Genomic DNA, 20,075 nt, shown 5'->3' with positions numbered 1-20,075 from the left:
ATATTTAACAGCTCGCAATACTAGCAATAGCTGTCCTCTCAGCATGGCGAGAAAATAGCGTAGTTGAGAAAAAGGAGTTCTTGCCGATTTTTTCCGGAATTTTTTCAATGAACTGCAGATATGTAGATCCATCGAACGTAGAAGTCTTGCCCCTTACAAGAAAACATGTGGAACTTAATTTGAAAACTACAGTGGGTCAGACAATGCATTGAATATTTTGTACTTCGTTGCTTAGATATTGTTTGATTTTATTTACCTGTTAATTACATTCTGATTACACGGTCAATGTACAAAATATATTAATCTTCGGTAGATTTTCGGTAAGTTCCGTGAGATGTACGCTGTACGATGTGATTTGATTTTATTTAAGTTGTATGAAAGAAATAAGTGTAATGAGCGTTATAGCGCAAAAGGGTGAAATACGAGTTTATAATTGCCGTACTTATTTTAAGTTCAAAACCGCGTAGGTCCATCTTTTCTTTCCTTCTTATTGATATTAACATTATTGAATATATATATGTGATTTTTTTATGTTGTTCGTTTTGTTTTATTATGTTTTACTTGATTTTGTAAAGATTATGCTCTTTTTAAATAACATAGTTTAAGAATAATTGTTTAAAATTCATTCGGATCAAAATCATTAAATGCCATTTCAATCCCGTAAAACAACAACAAATCGATTCCATAAAAATATACTGTAAAAATAAAGAAACTATAACAATGGCAACAGATGGGATCGAACCACAGACCTGTAAATTATCAGGCATTCACTTAACCGACTGTGCTTTTGTGAATTAACGAAAACCTCCACATTATGCTGGTGTGACTTTCAAAACATGACTAATATACTCCACATTAATTCTCGTAAATAACACGGACAAAACCGAAGTTGGATCGAATATTTAAATGAGTGCTATAATGTATTCATAATTGACAGGTCAATAAAATCAAAGTATACTAAAGCACACATGCACAAACACATCAGGCAAAAACGTTTAAGTACAATAACCTAAACATTTAATAACAGAAATAACCAAACCACACAAATTGTGTGACGAATAATTGATTTAGTTCCCACATTTCGGTGTACAAAAGAAAGAATGGAATGAAAGAAATCAAAGTTAGATAAAACATTAATCCTTTATTAGTTTGAATATATCGTGATGTGATTCGGGCAATATTTGAACGTAAACGACATCATAATCAGACCTTGGAAAAGGTAAAAGATTCGTTATGTGGGTTTAAATGCCGACAGTCAGTGATACAATAAGCATAACACAAGTTTTATTAAAATAAATCAGTATAGCAAGCGTTTGTAAGGGTTATAGTTGGTGTATTGGAGATCAAGTATCCTTTAGAAAACCTCGTAAACAATCTTAATTATTTAATCCATGTACAAGGAAAACATAAAACATGTAAGGACTTCATATATTTACGTTTTGTTTTAAGTAGTTGTTTGATTTTAGTCTTACCAATGTCAAAACAACGTACATCATTGTTTTGTCTCTTCTGATTATCAAATAACTATGATTTTACATGTATGTAAAATGTTTGTATATACACAATGTTAGGATTGATTACTTGATACAGATTTCATATAATGCAATATGTTACTCTTTCATGTGATGGAACATCCTTTTTACAATTGATGGATCAATAAACATTCGTTTTGTATACTTACAAGTCCGCCATTTTATTTATTTTCTTGAAGGAAATTCGGAAAATTACGGTACTTTTATCATTAAAGTCATCTTAAAGAACAATTAGCATTTTATTAAAAAGGTATTTTGGTAAAGATTCAGGTGATTTTAAATACTTTTAAAAACACATGCTTATTTTACAATAATATGTTTTTTAAAAGAACTAGATTACACTTAATGAATATTGTGTTTTCTGCTTTACTATTATACTATTTTATTATTCGGCCGTTACCTGCAGGACGTTCTATACAAAAAGGATTTTACATAATAGAGAATCTGACTGATTTAAATCTGAAATCAGAAAATGATTGTGTAAACAATTCAAGAAGTTCAAAACTTATCATTTTGTTTAATGAAGAAAGAAAACGGAAACATCTGTACGACCAATATCCGACTTTAGATTCGTGCAGTTGTAGTAATTGTGAGTTTACTACAAATCAGAATGGTCTCCAGTCTGCTGATGCTGTAATATTTAACATAGGAATAAGAAATGAAAGAATGGGAACTGAGCCACCTATTCCTGGCTATCTAAGAAATGCCAATCAAGTGTGGATATTTGTTTCTAATTTTCCTCCTGTTGATTATTATAATTTAGATTATGAACGCGAGTCTTGGTATAATACAATGAACTGGTCAATATCGTACACACTTAACTCTGACATAGTAGACGCGAGAGGATATCTTTTACCGCAGGATGTCATACCCGGAAAGGATTATAAATATGTGTACAATAGAAAAACCAGAAATGCACTTTGGCTTGTCAGACAATGCCAATCATCAAGTGCTCGAAGACAATACATTACAGAAATGACCAACCATGGATTTGAAGTAGATATGCTAGGTGTATGTGGAAATGATGGGCTGGAAGTCAAAGATCTTTATAAGATCATTCCTAAATATAAATTCTACCTTGCATTTGAAACCGCATTATGCGATGATTTTATTTCCGAAAAGTTTTTTCGTAATTACAATCACGACTGGATCATTGTTGTTAGAGGAGGAGCAGATTATCATAAACTTATTCCAACAAATACGTACATTAACACGGCAGATTTTAAAGATATTTCCAGTTTAGTAGCATACCTCATGAAGTTAGGAAGCAGTGAACAAGATTATATCAACTTTTTGCAAAGTAAGGATCGATATAAAAGCATTGTTAATGATCCGGACGCACTTAAATGCGAAATTTGTAAAAGACTAAATAATTTACCAAAGTATAGAAAAACATTTTCTAGAATGGATATGCATACAAATATCAGTCAATGTAGAAGACCAAATGATTTATGATTTAATTTCACCAATTTAAAGTTAAAGCTGCAAGTCAACTTATTCAAGTGCTGGTGTGTTCGTGGAACAAACATAAAAAAAAACATTGACATTATTCAATAATAATATTGCTTCATATCGTAACAGATATAAATTAGCCTGTCTTAACATAAATATATTGTTAATCTTCCATATGCTATTTTTTGTTGACACATGTTGAAAATAACCATTGATTTTTTTTAATGATATGGACTCCAAGATTATTATAGGTAAAGAAACGATCTCTCTGTAATGTAATCGTTCTGTTAGAAAATCAATGTGTATCCGAGAACAAGACAACAGGTGATGATATTGAATTAAGGATCAAAATAAATAACATATTGGTAAAACAAACAATCAGCAGCCATGTGTTTGTGTTTGTGATTTTCTATTTGAAATAACTCACAATAATATAGGGAAATCGATTCCTAAAATATTGTGTAACAGAAAAACGGTAGCATAGAAATACTTGAGTAAAATGCGTTTGAATAGTTCTTCGTTGTAAAAAAAATAATTGAGAAGTGAATTTATTTGCATAACAATATAACAAACAATTTTCTACCGACATTGAGAAATATCTTGACGAGAGGTTTCGTAAACACTGAATAAGATGTAAACTTGATGTTTTCATCTATTTATTCATTTATAACGTTTTTTTTTCTGATGTATATCATTTAATTGAAATAGTTAATTTTAATAACTTAATTAAACAGTCATGGTCAATGCATGAAAAGTAAAAGGAATTATCAAATTGAGTATTTGCTTAATACATAAAAACTTAAGATTTGTTATGACTACTATTCTTATGTTCTGTATGCAAAAAAGAAAGAAGAATAAAATGTTGCACCTACTTTGTTTTATTTATTTCTATGCTTATCCTGGAGTAAAATATTTAGTCACAAAAGTTTATTGAAATCTATAAAATTCTTACTGAACATATCTTATTTGAAAAACAGAATGAATAAACTATGATTGGGAAGCTATGTTCCCTGTTACCGGTTAAGTAAAGCAGGTCCTTTCTGAAAAATCTGCCATTTTTTATGACAGTATATATTTATTTTGACCAACTAAATTGTTAAGAATTTAAAATATAACATATCTACTTTGAGTGAAGTCAAAACATGTTTATTCTATATTTACAAAGAGACTATGTAGCAACTATTAATAATTCTTAATAAGAGCGTTTGTCAAAACTAATATAATGTGGTCGTTTTAATTGTTTTACTTAAGCTCTGTATTACTTTTATGTAGAAAATTTAGCCGAAAATAGTTCAATACGATTTCTGCAAAATATTAAGAATGTAAAGAAAATTTATAACCTATAATTATTTATGACATAATCCTTGAAAGATTATCAAAAATGGTTTTAAATAAAATCCAAATAAACCTGAACTCCATTATACAATTATTGAAAATTAATTCCAGCAAAATTATTGATGCGTTTTACTTATTTCAGTACACGAAAAAAATATCATCAACTTTCACATTTTCTTTTGATATTTAGTAATCCATTTGAGTCAAAATAAGGTGGTAATAATTTATATCGATTGCAGATTAAATCCAATCAGCACAGGTGACGTATATGTGTAAGTGTGGGTAGTGTCAAATTTCCAAAAATAAAGAGGCAAGTAAAATAAGTAGTTAAAATAAGTGGTTAAAATAAGTGGTTAAAATAAGTTAAAATAAGTGGTTAAAATAAGTGGTTAAAATAAGTGGTTAAAATAAGCGGTTAAAATAAGTGGTTAGAATAAGTGGTTAAAATAAGTGGTTAAAATAAGTGTTTATAATAAGTGTTTATAATAAGTGGTTATAATAAGTGGTTATAATAAGTGGTTAAAATAAGTGGTTAAAATAAGTGGTTATAATAAGTGGTTATAATAAGTGGTAATAATAAGTGGTTATAATAAGTGGTTATAATAAGTGGTTAAAATAAGTGGTTAAAATAAGTGGTTAAAATAAGTGGTCATAATAAGTGGTTATAATAAGTGGTCAAAATAAGTGGTTCAAATAAGTGGTTGAAATAAGTGGTTAAAATAAGTGGTTAAAATAAGTGGTTGAAATAAGTGGTTGAAATAAGTGGTTAAAATAAGTGGTTAAAATAAGTGGTTATAATAAGTGGTTATAATAAGTGGTCAAAATAAGTGGTTCAAATATTTGGTTGAAATAAGTGGTTGAAATAAGTGGTTGAAATAAGTGGTTAAAATAAGTGGTTAAAATAAGAGGTTTTAATAAGTGGTTATAATAAGTGGTTAAAATAAGTGGTTAAAATAAGTGGTTAAAATAAGTGGTTGAAATAAGTGGTTAAAATAAGTGGTTATAATAAGTGGTCAAAATAAGTGGTTAAAATAAGTGGTTCAAATAAGTGGTTCAAATAAGTGGTTAAAATAAGAATAAACATGACACAACTACATCGCCATTTTTGATAAATACATGATGTATGGCTAAAATGTTATGATAATTCTAACATAAAAACAGGTATAAAAATTTCCATTGTATATTCCATTATCTGAGTATCATTAAATTGAAATTAAATTGTCTAGACATGTTATATCATTTCTTATTCACAAGTTAAATACACTATGGTCAAATGGGGTTAATACTCAAACTATGTATTCAATACAATTTGGAAACGGTAAAATAAATGGGAATATAAACGGTAAAAGCATGTTTTTATTTTGAACAGCGTGTACAACAATGTATAAATTTGAAGACAAATAGTTGTATTAAATCCAAACATGATACTTTAGAAGATAAACAAATTATTTCACCAGCTATTATATATGTACCAATCTAAAACAAACGGTTTTTCATCCAACACATGCTACATTATGATTGTGTCATTTGTATGGATGTATTTAAATCATTTCATAGACAATCAATGAAAATGTCATTAACTATCACACGCTTAGCAATCTCAAACTAAAAAAGATATGGGAATTTTGGAAATCCAAAAAATCCTCTTTACTAAATCCTCGCGACCGTGATTAATTTCTCTCATATTTCTGGTACAACTTTACATTTTGTTATCAGTTTGTTTGTGCAGGAAGCCATGAACTTATAGACAAACTCTGGAATCTATGATGGCCAGTTGCGGCCATTTCAAACCCGCCAGAAATTTTATCTTTTTTCATAAATGTCGCGGGCAACCTAAAATTCCGCGAGATTTTCTACTGAAACCATACAAAATGTCGCGTGGAACGTATAAAACTCGATATTTTAACAGTTGTTGGAAACAGCAAGGAACGATTGCAGATTAAAACAAATCAGCGCAAGTGACGTATATGTGTAAGTTTTGGTAGTATCAAAGTTTCCAAAAAAAAAAGAGGCAAGCAAAATAAGTGGTTCAAATAAGTGGTTCAAATAAGTGGTTCAAATAAGTGGTTAAAATAAGTAGGTGGTTTTATTTCCAAAAAATGTCGCGGGCAACTTACAAATCCGCGAGATTTTCTACTGAAATAATACAAAATGTAGCGTGGAACGTATAAAACTCGATATTTTATAACAGTTGTTGGAAACAGCAAGGAACATTTTTATTTCGGTGGCCGGTAGCGTCCATGGTTTGACTATTTATTCCTCGTGTGTCTATAAAAAGTCGTAGTACAGAAATCCGCGACATTTTTTTTTTGCAAGTGTTGTAGGAATTCTACAAAAGTCGAGAGGAAAAATTATAGGCCGCGACTTTTTGTTCAATGACAATGACGTTTCCATAAAATGTCGAGAATTTGTTATTCGCGACGACTTTTTGTCAAACATCGGCGACTTTTTAGCCGCGACTTTTAGCGCAGAGACATTTCCCGGCACAAAATGTCAAGGCTGAATGCTCAAACTCGAGTTTTTACAAGGTATGTATCATCATAGTATATCGGATTATAATGGCCGCAATCGGCTACCTAAAGTAAATTTTATTTATTTATTTATTTATCTATTTATTCATTTATTTATTTATTTATTTATTTTATTAATTATTTTATTAATTTATCTATCTATTTGATGTTTTGGGCAATAATGTGTTATTTATCTGATTTCAGTAACAGTAAAACCAGGACTATTGTTGGAGAATCAATAACAATTATATATTCATGTTAGGTATACTAGGCTTAAATAACAGTACAAAAACTTTGAAAAGCAAATATATAAAAATCGCTGTTATAATGAAAAGGTCTGTCAATCAAATAACATAAAAATAAAGACTTTACTAAAACATTAAAGCTTGATAAGTGGTACATTTCAATTTCACATAAACTTAACACTTTATCTCTTCTGAATTGCTTGTAAGTTCATATTTGCTCTGCTTTGCTTGACTGACAATCCCTATGTTAATTGATGAGTTATTATTTATATGTGCATATGTGCTTGATTTACGTAGATGTAATTGTGTACACTTTCAAATTCTTGTATAGAAACTAAGGAAAATCAGATGTTTAGGTTTTGCATGTATGAATGTTAATTTTCCTTTCAAAAAGATTCAGAAGATATCACCATTTTATCTAAACACTGGGGTGTGCGTGCGTCTGTGTTTGAGTTTAAACATTATCATAATATACTAAATAAACATTTAATATTTTCATGTAGAGCACAATGCGAGCAATATTAAAAGGCATCTTCATCTTTTGTTAAGTGGTTTATGTTTTTTGTGTCAATCGTATTTATATCAAATCAAAATTTGTACGAATGTTAAAAAAAAAATCAAAAGGGGAGGTAGTCAAATGTCCTTTACGTTATCTCCCTTTAATGAACATATAATTGCAGTAGATGATTTAACCTATTATCTCCATGTTCTACACTATTTGTTTTATAATTACAATGATTATACATTCATATCTTTGATACCGTCTTCACCGATAATATGATGGTGGTTATTGAATTGAAATTATAAAACCAAACATATTACGTCATTCTGTAACAATAATCATCAGAAAATATTTCTATTATTGTGAATGGTTTTAAAACAAAAGCTAACTCTAAAGAAAAAACACGATACAGATATATCGCATTTGATCCAACGCGAACAAAATATACAAAGTCTTCTTTTTCTAAACATCTTAAAGATTGATAATTAACCTGTTTTGTTTCCGATCAGGCAATGTAAGAGGGGAGTTATGTAAGACTTGTTTATTAATCAACACATGTAAAATGATCGCTGTGAATATATTATGTTTATAAACGTTTATGTCACATTATTATCATATTAATGAGCACTACATGTATGCTACATGTACATTCAAACGCTGAAATACATTTATGTGTTTGTACCTTAATACAAACATGTTGTTCTTTAAATCGTTCAAACAAATCGTTTCAATGTTTCTTAACGAAATTCTTTTGATACAAATATATCATATCTTATATAATTACTGTATTAAACTATTTAATTACTTTTTTTTTCTTTTTTTTTCATATATTCTTTATTATGTCCTTCATTAATACGTGTCTACAACTTTAATTTAGCTGGCAGAGAATCAGAATGACATCTCTTTTATTCTCACATGACAAGGATTTCTGTAATGTCTACATTGCTATTCAGTAAAATGATATTTTAATAAAGCTGAAAAAACAAATATAATTTAACCAAATTGATGGAGAATTTCAGGTATATACACTTTCAATACTGCATAAAATTATACTATAAAGCAGACGACATGTTAAGCAGACGACAATGTTCTCTACACAAGGGAGGATATAGTATCCTATAAACTTTATCAGTTTGCAGCAAGAATTGTCTCCCGTAGACCTATCGTTGCGCATCCTTCATCATTATTTAATTACTCTGTAAATATGTTTTGATAATGATGTCCCGTCATAGCCTATCAGATCGGATTCAAGGCTGTGTACAACCGTAGACGGAAAGAGACATAGTTAATGGATTTACAGACATACTTCAGATATTTTTTGGGGTGTCTAGTGAACAAGTATATGGTATTGTATATTGTGTCCTGTCTTTTGGATATGTGGCGTTTGCATATAGTGTGGCCTTCCTTTTGAGTATCTGCTACTGTATTAATTGTGGCCACTCTTTTAAGTATCTGCAACTGTATATATTGAGGCTTCTTATTTGGATATATGGCGCTGTATATATTCACGCCCATCTAGCGCAGCGTATAAAGTGGCCTCTTTTTGGAGTATCTGGCGCCGCATATATTGTGGCCTCTTTTTGGGGTATCTGGCGCCGCATATATTGTGGCCTCTTTTTGGGGTATCTGGCGCCGCATATATTGTGGCCTCTTTAAGGTATCTGGCGGCCTCACTTTTCAGTGTCTGGTGCTGTATAAATTGTTGATTCTTTGGTGGTATATGGTGTTGGATTTACCTCACTTTTGGTATCAGGCGGCGTAAATATAATGACTTCACTTTTGGTATCAGGCGGCGTAAATATAATGACTTCACTTTTGGTATCAGGCGGCGTATATATAATGACTTCACTTTTGGGTATATCTTTTGTTCACTCTTTAGGTATTTGGCGCCGTATATATCTCTATATATGTAGCATCTCTTTTGGGAATTTGTTGTTTTTTTTTTCAGCATCTGACGCCGTATACAATGTGACCTTTTTTGGGGTGTTAATGGCGCTGCATAAATTGTGGCCTCTCTTTTGGGTATTTGGCGCCGTACATGTTGTTGACTTGAATTCACAGTTCATTCGTCAATGTCTAGTCAGGTACCTGGCAATGTATTCACCTTGTCTATTGTTAATATCAAGAAAAAAAGAGATCAATTTATATCACAAAGCGGACGACACTTCTAGCAGACGACAAATTCAAACCACAAGGGAGAAAACGGTATAAGATCAAGTTTATCAGTTTCTAGTAAGAATTGTTTCCCGTAGACCTATCGATGCCTGTATTATTCTTATGCTCGGTAATTAAAATACCTTCCTTCGGATTTTGTACACCTGTAAAATATATATTTTAAAAGACAGTAAATACTAGTATAGTCACGATGAATTCTTGTATTCGGTCCACGTCATTCGTTGCGTATTTGATACCGCCGAATACATACGAACACGGTCAGGGAAAAGCTTTTAACATATGTATGTCATTGTTATCTTATGCCGAAGCAGCTACAACAATATAACTTACATAAAATGGCAATTTTAATTGCTGGTTGCATTTGATCTTGAGTAATATAATGTGAAGTTAGTTTTGACTCGTGTAAACTCTAGCGGTTAAATGTCAAATAACGAATAAACTAGATTAAAATCGCCTCGCTTGAAATATTTAAGTTTTCAGAGGTATAGGATTTAAACAATCTGATAAATGGCATGCTGAATAACAATCATTTATCATAGCAGTCAGTGACGTAAACAGGTGATATTTAAATTATCTATGGTACTAGTATTATGGACTCTTTCATGTAAGAAAGCTATCCAGCTAGCTTACTACTCAGGTGCCCGTTCGTGCCTGAAATAATGCACGGAAGGGCACCTGGGGTCTTCCTCCACCAGTAAAGCTGGAACGTTGCCATATGACCTCTACAGTGTCGGTGTAACGCAAAACCCAATCAAACAAACAAAAAAGTATTATGGACAGGTGGTACTGTTTAGGTGCCCATTCTCTCGCCATTATTTTTTTTGTCCACAGTCATGCAAAAGAAAAATCTGGTCACTTTGTGATGGTGCACAGTGATAATGTAATACATGTTAATTGTATCATAGTTTAGGGACCTTTCTGTTGAAAATGTGTCAGGGTTAAATCGTATACATATACATGCACAGTGCGTTAACTGGAGTGCGGGTATTAGTTACCCGCACTCCAGAGCATGCCCATTGATTGGCTCATTTTTGCTGGGGTTTACATATTGTGACGGCAGAGAAAGGGAAAGTGACAGAAATGTCATATTCAGATGTTCGTTCATTGGTTCATTTTTGCCGGGGTTTCATATTGTGACAACAGGGAACGTGCTTTTATGTTTGACTATGATACAAAAGAGAAAGAACACCAAAACACTCGGCAATCTGATTAATACTCGGGGGCTACGCCCCCTCGTACAAATCAGATAGCCTCGTGTTTCGATGCTCTTTCTATTACTTATCTGATAGCAAACACCCGCTGTATTACGAGGCAGACTACTGCAATCTCAAAATTAATATAAATCGAACACGATAACGTTTACATTAATCGGTCGTACCATCAAGTTCTTCAATTATTATGTTTTGCTTTTTTATTGCAATGTAGAAGAATAAACTTGGATATAGACAAGTTAATCCGAGTAGCGTGGTGGTTACAGAGTTCAGATTATGAAGATCTCAGGTTAAGAAGATGATTTTTCGAGTTCGAATCTCTAATTATCCACATTTTTTAGTATGGTTTTTACTTACAGAATATTTTTTAAAGTGTCTTTCACGTAACTTTTCATGTTCTCTTTTATAATGTTTTGCACAAGTTAAAGTTAAACTTATAACGGCGAAGAAAAATTGTATATACCGTATAATGTTCTTCCATTGCTCATCCATTACCCTAATCACGACTGTGTTGTCTTATACTTAACCCGTTGAATGTGAATGTGTTTATAACTAAATATTCTCAAATAGCATTGTTTGAATGACATTTTATAGGGAAATAAAGTCCAGCTCGTTGTAAAATAATAAAACAACTAAAAGCAAACAACAAAAGAAAAATGCCTTTTCAGGATTCGACCTAGGGTTTCTACACTCACAGAGCGAACAATCTACCACATCGCCATTATGCTTTACGCATAGAAAATTAGTGATTAATTAGGTGGTCAAGTAATTAAGCGATAATAAGTACACGTTTATATAAGAATTATCGAGTACCCTAGTAAACAGATAATGAAAGGAATAGCGAATTTGAGCTTTTTTTGTATGTTATCAATTTTATTGGTTTATTTGTATATATAAATCATTTGTGAGGAAAATTTCTTTGTTATGATTTACGTTCCGTTGACAGTAATTGTGGTTTCGTTTCACCAAATAATAATATCTTTTTAGCGTTTCTATCCTCGAATATTCATATCTGCCTATAACGGCAGAATTGATTCTTTCTACCCGGCTTTTGGACACCTGTCACATTATCAAGAAAAGACACTACGGATACATATTATTTTTTGTTAAATTAGGTTCTATTGATATAAATGACAAGTATATGTGCTGGGATTGACTAAAATATAATATATGTATCTTTATCTTTATTTCCTCCAAAAGTAGAGCACATATTTTACAATTATACAATTATAATGGAGCAGGTAAAATATTTAATTACAATGTAAATAATTACAGAAGATCTATGGTTCCAGTATGAAAATCATAGATATTTAAATATATACACACATTAATATAATGAATTTATCTATTTACTTTTACACACATGTAAATAATAATATTGGTAAATAGTAAGAACACGTGAAGAAGTCAAGATAAATATCATTATATAGTCTATCAATTAAAAGGTTTATCAATGCATTTTATAAAATAGATATATAAGATTGAATTCTTGTTTCGTCTACCACATTAAATAAAACAAAAGCGCTGAACATTTAAAGTAATTGATTGTCTGCGCTATATGTACAAAACTCAAAAAAAGTTATCAATTCCAAGTAACTCATACAGTTTTTGCCATAACTGCTATCTTTCATTCTCATTGTTTTCACAGTAAAATACGGCATGGATCGCGAAGTTCTTAACGACGAACTTGTACTTAGTTATCCTTGTAGTTATCCTTGTAAACCATTCTCTTTCTACTTTATAATGTATTGCTCGTTTAACTACATTCTTTTCCACGCTATTTTATCGGGAAAATATCCTGTTTTGTGAAAGTCTAGTAAAAAAAGTTGATAAATTATATTTGCCAAGGATCATACATATATCAGGGAAAAAACCTTTAGATTTCAGGGGTGATGCCAAATACATACAAAGTCTATTTATAAACACCTGTTTCACCTTGAATCTTGCATGAGCGAGACAGAGTTGACACAAAAATATCAGTTTTCTGATCTATTATATTCATCACCGGATAGATTCTCAAAGGCTATATCTGTACGTGTATATATCGTTTTCATACATTGTCTGTATGCTCGCTCAAGCGATAGAAGCTGGTTTTCTATAACGCCGCGCCAAAACTCACACCCGTATAGGGCTTTTGGGAGGACAAGTTCGTAGACTTCCTTTGATGTTAATGGGTTTAGACTATTGTCAAAGATACAAAAAAGGTCTTTTTTAGTTTATTGCAGCTGTTTTTGATATTTTCTTGTAGCGTGAGGTCTTTCGTACATTTTACACCAAGATGTAAAAACTCGTCTGCTTCTGTGATTTCCTCGCCGCCCATTGACCATTTTCTGCTACATGAACTATATTCAGGTATGTGAAGTTGGCTTGTACATTGTACATCGTAGTTCAGCTAGTAATTCGCCAATATTTGAATTTCTAGCTAGTAGATCGGTATTCAGCGTGTAGTTCGAAACAAACAAACTAACATACATAATATTTGAATTACTAGCCAGTAGTTGGGTATTCAGCGTGTAGTTCGGACCAAATACACCAGCATACAAAATATTTGAATTACTAGCTAGTAGATCGGTATTCAGCGTGTAGTTCGGAACAAATACACCAGCAAACACAATATTTGAATTACTAGCTAGTAGATCGGTATTCAGCGTGTAGTTCGGACCAGACACACTAACATACATAATATTTGAATTCATAGCTAGTAGATGGATATTCAGCATGTAGTTCGGAACAAACCATCTAGCATAAACAATATTTGAATTACTAGCTAGTAGATCTGTTCTCAGCGTGTAGTTCGGACCAGACACACTCACATACATAATATTTGAATTACTAGCTAGTAGATGGGTATTCAGCGTGTAGTTCGGAACAAACCCACTAGCATACACAATATTTGAATTACTAGCTAGTAGATCGGTATTCAGCGTGTAGTTCGAAACAAACAAACTAACATACACACTATATGAATTACTAGCTAGTAGATGGGTATTCAGCGTGTAGTTCGGAACAAACCCACTAGCATACACAATATTTGAATTACTAGCTAGTAGATCGGTATTCAGCGTGTAGTTCGAAACAAACAAACTAACATACATAATATTTGAATTACTAGCTAGTAGTTGGGTATTCAGCGTGTAGTTCGGACCAAATACACCAGCATACACAATATTTGAATTACTAGCTAGTAGATCGGTATTCAGCGTGTAGTTCGGGACAAATAAACCAGCATACACAATATTTGAATTACTAGCTAGTAGATCGGTTTTCAGCGAGTAGTTCGGACCAGACACACTAACATACATACTATTTGAATTACTAGCTAGTAGATCGGTATTCAGCGTGTAGTTCGGAACAAACCCACAAGCATACACAATATTTGAATTACTAGCTAGTAGATCGGTATTCAGCGTGTAGTTCGGACCAGACACACTCACATACATAATATTTGAATTACAAGCTAGTAGATCGGTATTCAGCGTGTAGTTCGGAACAAACGCACTAGCATACACAATATTTGAATTACTAGCTAGTAGATGGGTATTCAGAGTGTAGTTCGGACAAAATACAGCAGCATACACAATATTTGAATTACTAGCTAGTAGATCGGTATTCAGCGTGTAGTTCGGACAAAATACAGCAGCATACACAATATTTGAATTACTAGCTAGTAGATCGGTATTCAGCGTGTAGTTCGGAACAAATACACCAGCATACACAATATTTGAATTACTAGCTTGTAGATCGGTATTCAGCTAGTAATTCAAATAATGTGTATGCTAGTGGGTTTGTTCCGAATTACACGTTGAATACCCTACTACTAGCTAGTAATTCAAATATAATGTATGTTAGTGTGTCTGGTCCGAACTACACGCTGAATACCGATCTACTAGCTAGTAATTCAAACATTGTGTATGCCGGTGTATTTGGTATGAACTACACGCTGAATAACCATCTACTAGCTAGAAATTCAAATATTGTATATGATGGTGTATTTGGTCCGAACTACACGCTGAATATCCATCTACTAGCTAGTAATTCAAATATTATGTATGTTAGTTTGTTTGTTTCGAACTACATGCTGAATACCGATCTACTAGCTAGTAATTCAAATATTGTGTATCGTAGTGGGTTGTTCCGAACTACACGCTGAATATCCATCTACTAGCTAGTAATTCAAATATTATGTATGTTAGTTTGTTTGTTTCGAACTACACGCTGAATACCGATCTACTAGCTAGTAATTCAAATATTGTGTATGGTAGTGGGTTTGTTCCGAACTACACGCTGAATACCCATCTACTAGCTAGTAATTCAAATATTATGTATGTTAGTGTGTCTGGTCCGAACTACACGCTGAATACAGATCTACTAGCTAGTAATTCAAATATTGTGTATGCTAGTGGGTTTGTTCCGAACTACACGCTGAATACCCATCAACTAGCTAGTAATTTAAATATTATGTATGTTAGTGTGTCTGGTCCGAACTACACGCTGAATACCGATCTACTAGCTAGTAATTCAAATATTGTGTATGCTGGTGTATTTGGTCCGAACTACACGCTGAATACCGATCTATTAGCTAGTAATTCAAATATTGTGTATGTTGGTGTTTTTGGTCCGAACTACACGCTGAATACCCAACTACTAGCTAGTAAATCAAATATTATGTATGTTAGTTTGTTTGTTCCGAACTACACGCTGAATACCGATCTACTAGCTAGTAATTCAAATATTGTCGAATTACTAGCTGAACTACGATGTACAATGTACAAGCCAACTTCACATACCTACTTTATTCATTAAAAAACTACTACTTTACATTTAGATGAATTGTAAAAATAGCGTGCTTTTGTTGAATTATCAAGACACAGATTTATTAGTTTATCTAGACCACTTTTAACAGTTTTTTGAAAGTATCAGCATGTCGTCTGCGGACGTCGGACAACTACAGATAATAGTATTTAGTTTAAAGCTGTAGTTACACACGTCTAATTGATTCATTAAGTCATTAATGAAAACTAAATAAAGACGAGGACTGCTGCATTGGCTTTGACGAGTGCCCTGTTGTATTTTGAGCCACTGTGATGTAATGCCGTTAGATTTTACGCAGCTGAAACAATCTTCGAAAAATGTTCGGATAGTTTTGTTAAGTGTTATGTCTATCCCAGTTTTGTATAATTTTACAAGTAGAAGCGTTGTTCACGTATGATCAAATGCCTGTTTTGCATCTAAGAAGCATGGATACAATTCTGAATTGTTTCAGCGGCATAGTGTAACTTTCTTTTAAAGTGAATGCAGTCATCAAACATCTTATATTTTTCTGAAATCCTCCCTGCGCTGGGTTAAGAGAAACTGGTATTGCTCCGCCATTCTTAACAAGAATTAGAACAATTTCTCATACAATTTAAGTAGGGTTGAACATAATGAGATTATTCTATAACTATTAGGGCATGTCTTTTTCTTGCTACCTCACTTGTACAAAATAGTGATGACGCCCCTTTTCATATCAACTAGTGTGTGCGATAAGTTCATCATGTGGTTAAAAAGTTTAGTTATCAATTTGATTAATAGTTTACCGCCGTGCATTAAATTTTTCAATGCCACATGCCTTGCGTGTTTTACAGTTTTTCAGCGCTTCTTTTTTCATGTTTTCTCTGATAAAAAATTTCCGGCCATTTATTGAATTAATTCTATTGTTTATTTCATCGAGTTCTGTCTGAATTTTGGTTTTGTAACTTTCTTTAAATGATGAATGGCAGCTTGGTGAGTATAAATCACTAAAATAGTATTTCCAATCCGAATGTCCACCGGGTCAGTCACAATATTACAATCAAAGTTCATTTCAAAAGCTGGGTTCTGGGTTTGTTTCTTGCGTCTTTTATTTATTAATTTCCAGAACTCGTTATTGTCACACTCAGCAGCCGAGTCAATTTCTTCTTCTTGTTTGTTGATGAATGACTGAACTGCTGTTCTGTGTGCTGCTCTGAATATTCTTTTTGCACTTTTGTATGACTTATAGTGAGACGAGTCAGTTTCACGAGGTTTTTGGTTGTTTATCCATGCATGACGCTTACTTTTCATATCTTTATGTAGTTGTGACAAATGATCATTCCAGTATGGTTTTATATATGGTCTATAACGTACTTTTTGTAAATTTAGAACTGTCGAGATATTTACGATTAACACTATGGCAGAATATAAGTCATCTATGCCGTCATTGTCATATATCGGTACATCGAGAGCGGTTTTCAACACGTCACTATTTTCTTGATATTGTCTCTAAAAATTCAATCCGGAGTCTTTCACATTGTGCCAGTTTATCACATTTTTATGATTTGCGCTTGAGAGTGTTTTTTCTATTTGTGGTGAAAATAATGGGTATGTGATTAAACACTTTAAGTGCATTGTCTGCTAATATTTTGCAATATTTGATATTCTCGGTATCTAATGTTTGTACAAATACATGATCTATAAGAGTGTTTCTAGTGATTCTACCCAAGTTTATATTCACCAAATCTCTATATTATATTTTTAAAAAACTTAAGTGAAAAGCGTTAAAACGCTTTTCAATCTTGAGTCATTTTTTACAATTTGAATTATTATTCTGGAAAAGCGGAGTGAGCGAATGATCTAAAATTTTGCACACAGGTTATTGGTCTAGACCTACATTAAAAATATGGAACATTAATCTCGAAAAATTATTCCAGTCCCGTCATGTCAAAAATAAACTCAGAGAGTCCCTTAGATAATTTTTTTCATCCAAACTTGTTTGTATCTATTTTGTTAGGTTTCAAGTTTTAACTTTTTTCATTCGTTTTATGTCTTTTAAGTTTTGAAGAACTTTCAAATGAAAATACTAGTTGTTTTTGTGTTTAAATCATTGTTAAAGACGGTGGATGTTTGTAACTGTATTACAAATTCTTGTTAACATTAAACCAAGTAGCCTTAAGTAATATTAATTATTTTTCAAAATCAATAATGTAAATTTTATGATTTAGGATTGATTACTGGTGTCATTTGTGTGTCCATCACTAATTATTTGTCTGCACGATAGCAGCTTCATTTTAACTAGACTTGAATTAAACTTTATTCGCCAGTAGAGCAATCTATGATTTGACTCAGCCTAAATGATCGTAAATGACATCGTTGTGGCTAATTAAAAGGCAGAAATAGATGTTAAAGATAGGCAAATTGAGCCTTTTTTAGCATGATAGGAATTCAACTTTTGATAAGACCAAACTTGCACACAGCTGATATCACAACACTAGTTAGTATTTGTATCTACTTGCATTGCAGTTTGGTAAGTTCAGGTGTTTACACAGATTGTTGACTTATTATAGGTTATATCTCGGAGACTGGTTCACCTTATCGGCTTTCTTTGATAACTTAACCAATAATTACCTATTCCTAAACCAGTGACTGACTTTTAACCTCACATGATGATTTTTGAATCCACATTGAAGGACAATTGGCCATAAGATTCAATGTCAGAAAACACATGGATTACAAATCTAATGATTTTCCTATTGAGGTTTATAATTCAATCTGATCTTTTATTTGCCTCCCTATAAAAACTTTTATAGTTATTAGACATAATTATTATTTGTAAATATAAATTTGTCTGGCCTAAGCAAATAAGACTTATAAACTGTTCAAGCAAACCATAAGACATTTAAGCTTCAGATAACAAAATTCTATATATAGCATTGTGTTAAGTGGACTTTCACTAGTGTCTTTTGATTAAACTTTGCCAACCACAGGTATACCCTTAAGACATACTTTTTGCTATAGTTTTGAGATAGGAAATCATGGACCTCTGGTTTAATATATTGACGGGTTAAGGGTCGATAAAATCCGAATTATTCATACAATACAACTATATCGTTTTAAGTGTACAATCCAGATATTTAAATTACTGAGATTATTGATAAATACATGTATTTCATGTTTTGTACATAATTTGAGAAGAAGAAAAAACAATTGGTACATTTTTAATAATTCATAGAATATAGAGTTTTAAATATTGACAGATATTTCTTTATTCACTTAAAATAGTAAATCATGTATCACTAGACAATGTATGTAAATTGTTATTTTTGTACTATATATAAGACATAAGAGCCTTGATTTTAAACTATATATGTCTGTATTTCTTACCATCCTTTACTGGTTTTAGATTATCATTATTGTTTAATAGGTTTACTAAATTAATATTGTACCTTATGTTTTATATATATATATATGATTATGTTTTATCAGATTTATGTAAAGCACTCTTGAACATTTATTATTGATGAAAAGAGTGCTATAGAAATGTGGTATATAATAATAATAATAATAATAAGATGTTTCTGTTGCACATGAATGAAAAAACATATCAAGTTCTGTTGCTAATATCATTATCATGTGACATACTGTTTTACTTATCTTTCACAGGTTATAATATATCTTATCTTATGCTGAATTTAATGTTGGTGTTGGATTCGATTATCTAGTAGGACCTAAAGCTAAAATGACAGATGCAATATATTTAGTTTTGATATTTTTGTGCTTTATCATGATAGCATCTCAAGAAGATACTTTAAGTGCACACAATTTAAGAAAATAATCTGCTTCCCGAAAAATTTGAAATATTACAGTTGTCACTATAAAAATTGCTAAATAATGCCAATTTTGATGAAAATGTTTGAAGTCTGAAAATTGGTAACTTTTTAAATAAACACTAAATTTTGTTGGAAAAAGAATAAATGTTGAATGTTTCCCTCAAATATTTAAATTTCAAGCAAATAAGAGACATATTGTTGCTTGCCGGCAGTACATGGTTTGAGCTGTTGTTGAATTCTCTTTATTTGGTAGCGCTATCTATAACGGACGTAACTGTACTAGTGGTTCGAATTAAATTATGTTTATAAGGAGTACTCTTTACTTTTATATTCTTCACTTAAGAAAAAGAAAAGTCGTGCAAAGTTATGCTAAGCGGTTGCTCTTGTTTAAAAGTAAGTCTATGGGGAAATCAAAAACATATTAGGACCATTTTACCATTAATGTTGGATACGTTCTTGTGCAATAGGTGCAGCATATGTACGTTCTACTGTTTTTTATTTACCGTTTTT

At 31.8% G+C, this 20,075-nt stretch overlaps 1 protein-coding gene across 1 annotated transcript; it reads left to right on the top strand.

The window, feature by feature from the left end:
- Positions 1–1,877: 1,877 nt before the first annotated feature.
- Positions 1,878–2,987, top strand: LOC132759747 (alpha-(1,3)-fucosyltransferase C-like). The gene has a single exon (XM_060751575.1). The coding sequence runs from the start codon at positions 1,878–1,880 to the stop codon at positions 2,985–2,987; it is 1,110 nt and encodes a 369-aa protein (XP_060607558.1).
- The last annotated feature ends 17,088 nt before the right edge of the window (positions 2,988–20,075 follow it).

This window comes from Ruditapes philippinarum, unplaced genomic scaffold (genome assembly GCF_026571515.1).
Source record: "Ruditapes philippinarum isolate M1 unplaced genomic scaffold, ASM2657151v2 ctg189_1_1_1_1, whole genome shotgun sequence".
Classification (NCBI taxonomy): domain Eukaryota; kingdom Metazoa; phylum Mollusca; class Bivalvia; order Venerida; family Veneridae; genus Ruditapes; species Ruditapes philippinarum.
This window is presented reverse-complemented; position numbering and strand designations above follow the sequence as displayed.